The following is a 10,383-nucleotide window of genomic DNA, read 5'->3' as shown; positions in this document are numbered from 1 at the left end:
CAGCTCATAAATTGATGATTCCCTGAGGGCCTTTCCCTGCTGGCATGCCTTTACGACACAGAGGACCTCTAGATGCTCTTTTTCCCCTGAGCAGGCATTGCCCCCTTGAGCAGGGGGCAGAGGTAGTTTTGTTCTAACAGAAACAACTATCTTCCACCACAATGGCCCCTGAATGAATTGTTACTCTTTCCATATGAGGGTTTGGTGGACCCCAGCATTCCTCTTAGGGACAGATAATCTCTTTCATTTAATTTCCCCCCTCTCTCTAGGTTTGTGGATATCTCTTAGCTGGGCTTCATGGAGAAATCTTCCCTGATCACCAACCTGAATCCCAGAACAACCCCCATCTTTCAGTGAACAGAATGAGAGGCCTTCTGTAACCTGGCATATCTAGCCATCATGGGGAAGCTGATCAGGATGGGGACGCAGGAAAGGCGGTTACTCCTGCCAAAACGGCTTCAGTGGAGTCGCTTCCTCTTCCTCCTGGGAATGTTGATCATTGGCTCCACCTACCAGCACCTGAGGAGCCCTCTGGGCCTCCCCTCACTGTGGGCAGCAGTCTCTTCCCAATACCCTGTAAAACTGGCCAGCCGGGACCTTCCCAACAATGAGATGATGACGGTGAGCAGTGAACCTCCAAGGGCTAGTTCTGAAATGGAGGGTGAGACACTGGAACCCCAAGGCACAGTGGGCAAGGAGGAATCAACACCTGGCATAACAATGGAGAACACTCTCAATACACCCAGAAGAATAGCCAACATCTCTCCAACAGTACCTAAGAATAACTACAGCCCAACAGCAGCAGGCACAGAAAGAATGAAGGAAAACACTCCAACCAGACCAAGTGGAGTACTGAATCACTACACCCCAACTTCAAGCATATCAACAATGAAGAATTATACCCCAGCAACACCCAGGGGAGAAATGAAGCACTACCACCCAACTCAAGCCAGGGGAAAGGTGAAAAAATACACCCAATCCCCACATGGTAGAATAGTGAACTCTGCCCCATCCACATTCATGACAATGACAAGGAGCCATGGGATCACTCCCAGAACAACAGTGAAAGACACTGAAACTGTGGCAACCTATAAAATATTGGAGACCAGCCCCTCCAAGGGAGTAGTGGAGGAAACCACCCCAACTGCTAAGAGAATAGCTGATAATACTCCAACTTCCCTGATAAATTACTTAGAAACAAGCATCTTGACTTCTCCTAGGAGTACAGTGGATAAGAACACCCTGACTACCCCCAGAAGAGTGGACAATAACAGCTCAACCAATCCTCGGAGGTTAGTGGGAAAGAACAACCTGACGACTTTCCAGGGAATAGTTTTAGAGCACACTGCAGCCACCTCTGATGGGCAAGTGACAATTAGCACCAGGGTTAGGAATCCCTCGTCCAGAACCAGTACCCCAACCGCTGGATTATCCTTAGCCACCTTCTGGGGGCTGGCGAAGAAACATCCCACAGCACCAAGCACCTCAGCAACCCTCAGCATCAGGGTAAATCCGACCACCCAGGTTCGTCACTATGTGGAGCCAGCTCCAGCCTTGCCCACTACCCCCTCCCTCAGCCTGACAATGGCCCTGCTCTCAGAGGCACCCAGTCCCAGTCCCTCAGTGCTGCCCTCCAGCTGGCCAGACCACCCTAAGGCCGAGTACCCCCCAGACCTGTTCAGCGTGGAGGAACGGAGGCAGGGCTGGGTAGTCCTGCACATCTTTGGCATGATGTACGTGTTTGTGGCCTTGGCCATCGTGTGTGATGAGTACTTTGTCCCAGCCCTGGGTGTCATCACAGACAAGCTGCAGATCTCTGAGGATGTGGCAGGTGCCACGTTCATGGCTGCTGGAGGTTCTGCCCCCGAGCTCTTCACCTCCCTCATCGGCGTCTTCATCTCCCACAGCAATGTGGGCATCGGCACAATTGTGGGCTCTGCTGTGTTCAACATCCTCTTTGTCATCGGCACCTGTGCCTTATTCTCCCGGGAGATCCTCCACCTTACTTGGTGGCCCTTGTTCCGTGACGTCTCCTTCTACATCCTTGACCTGATGATGCTCATTCTCTTCTTCCTGGACAGCCTCATTGTCTGGTGGGAGAGCCTGCTGCTGCTGCTAGCCTATGCCTCCTATGTGTTCACCATGAAGTGGAACAAGAAGCTTGAGCTCTGGGTGAAGGAGCAGCTCAGCAGGAGGCCAGTAGCCAAGGTCATGGCCCTGGGGGACTTCAGCAAGGTAAGAACAGGGTAGCTCAGGTTTTTCTAGCCACTTTGGGGCAAAGGATGAGCGAAGACTGGGACTAAAGAATGGAAAGTGCTGGGTCAGACTTCAAGAGATGGGTGCTCTGGTTCCCTTGCTATTCATTCAACTTTTAGAGGCCTGTTCTCTGCCAGGCACTATTCTGGGGTCTTTGTCTCTAGAGTGACCTTGGTTCACCCTTCCCCCCCCAAATCATCCTATAAAATGGTTATTATTATGACCCCCCCATTGGCAGGAGAAGGAACGGAGGCCTAATGAAATCAAACCACTTGTTCAATGTCACACAGGAAATAGGGGGTGGAGTCAGGATTTGAACCATGTTGGTCTGGCTGGATCTTTGGAAATGATATTTGAGCTGGGCTTTGGAAAATGTCCAAGGAGATATCAGGCTGGGAAAAATGATAATCGCTTCCATGTGCATGGTGTTTAGGGTTTATCTAATACCCTCACTTTCATTTAATCTTATTTGTTCACATTCCAGACTTGGAGGGAATGGTGTCTTGGATGGGGTTCAAGAAAGAAGCAGGGAGGACTGTTTTTTGTTTTGTTTTGTTTTTAAATAGTGAAGAGGAGAGCTCCATTTATCCACTGACAAGCCAGTGCTAGGTGCAGACCCCTCTCTCCGTGCTAACTGGAGACCAGATACGAGGTGTGCTAACTCTGGGGCTTTCTCCTGTTTCTTTCCAAGAAATCCTCTGGCCCCATGAGGAGCCTTCCTACTAAATCCATTGCATGATTCAATAACCTGGAACCGTGGTCCGCAAACTGCGGCTCGCAAGTCACATGCGGCTCTTTGGCCCCTTGAGTGTGGCTCTTCCACAAAATACCACAGCCTGGGCGAGTATTTTAAAGAAGTGGCATTAGAAGTAAGTTTAAGTTTAAAAAATTTGGCTCTCAAAAGAAATTTCAATCGTTGTACTGTTGATATTTGGCTCTGTTGACTAATGAGTTTGCCGACCACTGACCTGGAACATTTAATTGGGGAAGTGATTTCTGAAAATTCACCTCAAAGTTGTTTATTCCTTGAGACTCCAAAGTGAGGGCACCCTAGGGAACCCAGACCCCATTTATCTCCTGCTCCTAAAGCTAGAGTTTGGGCAAAGGTTGGCTCAGAGCCTGCCTGCATCAAGTCTCAGTGAAGCCACTGGTGTGAACAGAATTTTGTGTGCAAAGAGTGGAAGGATTTAGCTACTTAATCCAGTGCAGTTTTGATGAGCGGGCAGGATGGAGACAAAACTCAGCAACATGTCTGGGAGATACATGATGCAAAGGAGATAAAATGTACTTCCTTTAGGATTTTTGAGATAATGTGGTGTTGTGGCCGGGACACGGAACTGAGAGTTAGGAAACCTGGGTTCTAATCTGATTCTGCCTCTAACTAATTATGTGACCTTGGGCAGGTCCCTTTACTTCTTTAGGGGAAAATGAAAAAGTCCAGCTAATCACCAAAAGGTCCTGTTTAGTTCTAATAGTCATTGATAATGTCCTGTGTCCAAGTGAATTCAGTTCTGGCAGGCCCAGCACAATGGTTATTTGTCTGGTCTGATTAACTGAGCTCCAATTGCCTTATTTGAAGATATTTGAAGATTGCCCAAAAAGGAAAAATGTTCTCCTCAAGGTCATACAGCTGGAAGGTATCAGAACTGGGATCCAGTATCCTAACCTCCCATTCGGCACTATTTCCCACAAGACTACTGCTTCATGAAGCCAGAGACTAAAAAAAAGAAGGGGAGGCTCAGAGTGTCCCATCACTCACTATGAAGAAGCAGGGGCCTGCCTCTAATGCAGTTCTCAGGGTAGGCTATGCTGGGGGTAGCCATGGAGCCTGGTACTCTCCTCTGAGGAAAGTATTTACTGCCTGGTAGACACCAGGCCAGCAGTTTTCAAAAGGCCTCGGACTTGCCTCCCAGTCCTTCATAGTAATTCTGTTTTTATTTAAACTCTGCAATTTCTGAACTTGTCATTTTGTCAGAGCACCATCAAAGCAAAGCTTTCCAATGATGTGAAGCATAATCATGATTTCAAAAGAGAATTTGTAACCTCCTTCCAAGACTTTTTAAGGGATCATAGCAGCTGTTTGCCAACCTGTGAGAATGGTGCTATTACAACTCTGTTCTTAGCTATTTGTCAAAACAGATCCAGTATGATTTTTAATGAATAGAATTATGTTTTTAGAGGCTCTATTTGAAAGCAAATCTATATTTATTTAAAATTAAAAACCTATAGTTTAGACTTCACAGAACTAACTACTGCCTGCTAAAAATTAGTCCAAATAACTCAAGAATTATACCTGTTTTGAAATGGTTTTTAAAACTGTCTGGATTTAGAGTTTCACCCCAGGTTTCTTAGAGAAAGAGGGAATTGCCTTTGCTTGTATTATTATGTCTGTGTTTGGCTGGCTAAGACCTATGATCTGGTTAGAGGGAGATCAGTTATCTTGCATTTCACTGACAGCTAGGGAGAAGCCATTCTGCTTTGAATTCATGAAGCAATTCTCTGAAAAATCCAGTTTTGTTCTAGTAACCTTGGTTGGAATTCATTTTGGTGGTTTATGCAAGCGTATGTACTTATCCCTGTAAATTATTTTACTTTAAGTATAAAAATGAATATGCCTGCTCTCTTCCTCACTTTTACTGACTTATTGGTTCACCCCTCTCCCTGACTAATGGGTCCCTTCTTTGAGCATCACCTCAAGAAGGCAGGGAGCCAGGGAAATGGGGCTCATTTAATCAGCTCCAAAGGTGAGGAAGTCAGAGGGAAGTGGGGCAAGGCCAGACAGGGTGATAGGGAGCCAAGGAGGCTGGCTGGGGAGGGGAGGTCAGCTGTTTAGAAGTTTAAATAGTCAGAAGAGAAGCGGAGGGCGGTGGGATCGGCTCCTTCTTGGAGAGAAACAGGAACAGGAAAGACACCCCCTTCCTCTGTTGCCAGCCTAGGGTCAAGTGTGGAGGGGGCGGCCACACCATCAGGCTCATCATTGCCATTAAATGGGTAACAACCTTGGTATCTACCAAAGGGCTGAGCCCAGGGTCTCATCCCTAGCTAAAGCTCCGTAACGACTAGTATTTGGTTCAATTTCCTCAAGGAACCCTAACAGTTTTGTGAAAGAAAGGAGTGGGGAAAGGAATCTATACTTATGGAGGGCTTATTCCACACATACATTATCTCAACAACTTTTCATAAAAACTCCACAAGGAATAGATTGTTATACCCATTTTGCAGATGAAGAAACTGAGAGGCTCAGATAAGATAATTATCTCAGCCAAAGTTACATGGCTAGTTGACTGTCCTTTCCACTGGTTCATCTGGGTTTTAACCCAGGTTCCACTGCTAATTATCCCTGTTACCCTGGGCAAGTTAATGCAAATCAACAAACCTTTATTATTAAGCACTGAATTGAAAATCAGTGTGGGAAATAAAAAGATTGTGCCCCATCCAGTAGAGGGGACAGGCAAAGACAAGAGTATTTGTAATAAAGGGGACACTGCAAAGTGCTACAAAGTCACTTTGTTTTTCATCCAGGCCTAAGATCGCTTATCTGAAAAGTAAGTGGGGTGAACTAGTGCAGGGGTTGGCAGACTTATAAAGAGCTAGATACTAAATATTTTAGCTAGTGCATGAGTTGGCAGACTTGTAAGGAGCCAGATACTAAATATTTTAGCCTTTGTAGGCCCTACAGTCTGTCACAACTATTCTGTTGTGTGAAAGCAGCCACAGACAATATGTAAATGAATGGAATGGCCACGTGGTATTTTACTAAGAGCAACAAACTCACAGGTTTTTCCTTTCTGAAGAACTGAATATGTACACAACTGATACCTGTGGAGTTTCTAAGCTGGAGGACCTTTCACTTTACTTTTTATTCTGCTCTGATAATCTAGAACCAGGATAAAAGTTTTGAGGGATGATTCTAATCAGAATTTAATTGAGTATTTTCAGAAAAATTAAATGATGTATCATCAGATATATAGCAACTACTTTAGAATCTCTCTTTTGACACTGGGTGAAAAAAAATCAAATCCTAAAATATTTTAGACAACATTGTCAAACTGATATGTATGGTTTGAGGAATGACCCCAATAAGGAAATAGTAAATGTTTGTTTATCAACATAATCTAACTCAGCTTGCTCTGAAACTTTAGACCTGATTTTGAACTCTCAATGTATTTGTTCTGACCAAAAATGGCAAGTATCTGACCTGTCTTGACTACGTATACTCACAGAAAGCGAACAAACAGCAAAACTGAGGCATTAGCCTGGCTGAAAATTCTTATTTGTATCTGAAGGGTGATGGGCCTTTCTTTAAAAATATATTTTTATTGATTTCAGAGAGGAAGGGAGAGAGAGATAGAAACATCAATGATGAGAGAGAATCATTGATCAGCTGCCTCTTGCATCCCCTTACTGGTGATCAAGCCCGCAATCTGGGCATGTGCCCTTGACCAGAATTGAACCCAGGACCCTTCAGCCCGGAGGCTGATGCTCTATCCATTGAGCCAAACTAGCTAGGGCTGTATTTGAAAGGTGATGGCCCTTCTTTAGAGAGAGAGTTATGAGCTTAGCCAGAGAGGACCAGACATTTGCATGAAATGCTGACTGAGAAGATAGCCCTGTGGGATGCCAGTGGTGAGAAGGGATGAAAGGTTGGGAATGAGTCTGGTGTGGGTCCCGCCTATGCTAGGCTGCAGGGAACCCACTGTGCTCTCAAAGAGCCCATCTAGCCTGGGCTGAGGGGTTCCCTCCTTTAACTCCTTGAATAGTAAGTAGTCAGCTTCCTCCCAGTTGTCAGGAAAAGATGGTAAAAATAGAATTCCCAATTTTAAACTCTCTTTCCTTTTTTCTTAAACTTTCAGTGTTCCCCTGCTAGTGGGTGCTAGCAGATGACAAAGTGAATACATAAGAAACCAACATTAACAGAAAACTCAAAACACGTGATCATGCCTGGTCCAATATCTTATTGTTTTCATGGGTGTGGGTATGCTTGCAGTTGAGATTTTACATGCATTCATATAACATAGTATATTTCCTACTAATGTATATGATGGCATTAAATATGAAATGAGGTATTCATGGTATTCTACAAAGAACAGCATAGAGTTCCAGATGCTCTGCCACCTATATAAATTGGAAACCTAAATCCAACAGAACATTTTTTAGTGTGGAGGAGTAGGCATATGGATGATAAACAAGTAAAATAAATTAAGAAGGTAATTTCAGAGTGTGACAAGTACTGTGAAGGAAATAAGCAGTGCATGTGATGGGGAGTGACTGTAGGTAGGTCCCCTTTATTGAGAGAGAGAGCAAGGGAAACCTCTTGGAAAAGACCTCCATGCAGAGGTCTGCAGAATGAAAAGGAAAACACCCCATGTTCCAAAGAATTCCGGAAGAAGAAGTAGCATTTGCAAAGACTCAGAGTGAGGAAAGAGCTTGATGCATTAGAGGAAAGAATTGGAGGCCAGTGTGGTTAGTAAGTAAAGTGATACAGGGTAATGCCAGAGGGAGGGTGGGGCTGCTTCATGCCGGGGCCCATGGATCAGATAGGGAGTTTGGATTGTATTTAAAAGGTTACTTCCTAACTACTGTGTAGAGAATGAATTGTAGGTGTACAGGGTGGAAGCAGGCAGTCCAGTTAGGAGGCTGTTGTGGACATCCAGTATATATATCCCCCAAGAGATTTGAGAGATGATTTAAATACAGAATCATCTGGACTTGGTGATGAAGTGGATGCGAAGTTTGAGAGAGCAGGAGAAGTCAAGGTTTTTGCTGGTGTCAGGGAAGACTAGAGGAAGAACAAGTTTAGGGAGACTCAAGGAATGGTGAGTTTGGGTGCCTATGTCACCTTCAAGTGGAATGTCTAAGAAGCAGTTGCACAAATGGCCTGAAACTTAGAAACAAGGTCTGGACTAGAAATAGAAAGTTGTGAACTACCAGCAAATGTAATTAAAATCAAGGATTGGTTGATGCTACTCTGAAAGAGAAGGAGATAGTCTAGGATTAAGCCTTAAAGAACTTTCATTTGGCAAACATTTGTTGAATCCCTTTGTATGAAGCCTGTGTAGGATCTGAGGATACAGTGAGAAAGAAATAAGGTACAATCTCAGCCCTCAAGGAGCTCAGCCTAGTGAAGGAGTGGGAGTTGATTCAAATTTTGTGGGTCTGGGCACTCTAAGAAAAAAATATAAAACCATTGCTATACAAGTAATTACAAGCACTTGGCAAGGGTTTGTGTATGGGAGAGATGGGTCCAGAAGCTTAAACTTCATCAGCTCCCTGGTAAATCCTCTTTAGTGTGGAAGAAAGACATGTAAAACTAATAAATACCATATCATGTGTAGTGACACATGTAAGTTCCAAGGGATGTAGTACTACAGAGAGTGGACATCTCAACAGACCAGAGAGTTAGGGAAGGCTTCCTAGGGGAGGTGACGCTTAGTGGAATCTTGAAGGACCAGCCGGAGTTGGCTGACTGAAGAAGGGGTAGGGAGTCTTCTAGGTATATGTAAAGGCCAGGGGAACGAGAGTGTGAAGAGACTGTAGCTGCACTGTCCAGTATGGTGACCACTAGCAACATACTGAGCTCTTGAAATGGGGCTAGTCAGCACTATGGAAAACAATATAGATATGACTAAAAAAGTAAAAAATGGAACTTCTTTTGATCCAGTGATTCCACTTCTGGGTATATATCTGAAGAAACCCAAAAAACTAATTTGAAAGACTATATACACCCCTATGTTCATTGCAGCGTTGTTTACAATAGCCAAGCTATGGAAGTAACCTAACTGCCCATCAATAGACAAGTGGATAAAAAAGGACTGTGGTATATATATATCTTATATAATAAAGATGTAATATGCAAATTGACCATCACTGCAACACACAAGATGGCCACCCCCATGTGGACACAAGATGGCTGCCACAAGATGGCCTGCAGGGGAGGGCAGTTGTGGGTGATCAGGCCTGCAGGGGAGGGTAGTTAGGGGTGACCAGGCCAGCAGGGGAGGGCAGTTAGGGGCAATCGGGCTGGCAAGGGAGCAGTTAGGCGTCGATCAGGCTGGCAGGGGAGTAGTTAGGGGGTGATCAGGCTGGCAGGCAGAAGCAGTTAGGGGCAATCAGGAAGGCAGTCAGGTGAGCAGTTGGGAGCCAGCAGTCCTGGATTGTGAGAGGGATGTCCGACTGCGTGTTTAGGCCCGATCCCACAAGGACATCATGCAGTCGGACATCCCTCGGGGGTCCCAGATTGGAGAGGGTGCAAGCTGGGCTGAGGGACACCCTCCCCCCGTGCACAAATTTCATGCACCGGGCCTCTAGTGTGTGTGTGTGTGTGTGTGTGTGTGTGTGTGTGTGTGTGTGTGTGTGTGTAATGGAATATTATGTATCCATAAAAAAGAGTGAAATCTTACCATTTGTGACAGCATGGAATGACCTAGGAGGTATTACGCTAAGTGAAAGAAGTCAGTGAGAGAAAGACAAATACCATACGATTGCACTTACATGTAGAATCTAAAGAACAATATAAATGAACAAAACAGAAACAGACTAATAGATACAGAGTACAGAATAATGAATTCCAAAGGGGAAGGGGTCCCAAAGGGGGACTGGGTGAAAAAGTGAAGGGATTGAGAAGTACAGATTGCTAGTTACAAAATATTCATGGGAATGTAAAGTACAGCATAGGAAATATAGTCAATAATATTGTAATAACTATGTATGGTGCTAGTTGGGTATCAGAAATATTAGGGGGAACCACTTGGTAAAGTATATGATTGTCTAACCACTATGCTATACATCTAACACAAAATAATATTGAATGTAAACTGTAACTGAAAAAAATTAAAAAATAAAGGTATGTTAAGAAGGTTGACATTTATAAAAAAAGAAATGGGGCTAATAGGCATAATAAAAGAACAGAATCTTACCATTTGCAACAGCATGGATGGACCTAGAGGGTGTTTATGCTAAGTGAAATAAGCCAGTCAGAGAAAGAAAAATACGATACGATTTCTCTTATGTGTAGAATCTAATAAACAAACAAATGAAATACGAACAGACTTAGAGAACAAACTGACAGCTGTCAGAGGGAATTTGGGGGCTGGTGAAATAGATGAAGGGATTAAGCAAGCAAACAAA

At 44.4% G+C, this 10,383-nt stretch overlaps 1 protein-coding gene across 4 annotated transcripts in view; it reads left to right on the top strand.

Moving 5' to 3' along the window:
* Window positions 1–399: 399 nt before the first annotated feature.
* The window catches only part of SLC24A1 (solute carrier family 24 member 1), a gene marked incomplete at its 5' end in the record, with an annotated part of 31,307 nt that continues 21,323 nt past the window's right edge, over window positions 400–10,383 (top strand). For all 4 annotated transcript variants that reach the window (XM_080678650.1, XM_080678648.1, XM_080678649.1 and 1 more), the window contains one exon: window positions 400–2,235. In XM_080678650.1, the coding sequence (XP_080534776.1) occupies window positions 400–2,235 (1,836 nt within the window). The remainder of the gene's footprint in view (window positions 2,236–10,383) is intronic.

The sequence above is a fragment of the Plecotus auritus genome (genome assembly GCF_963455305.1).
Source record: "Plecotus auritus genome assembly, chromosome: 1".
Lineage (NCBI taxonomy): Eukaryota > Metazoa > Chordata > Mammalia > Chiroptera > Vespertilionidae > Plecotus > Plecotus auritus.
Note: the sequence above shows the minus strand (reverse complement) of the source record. Positions and strands in the feature narration are given on the sequence as shown.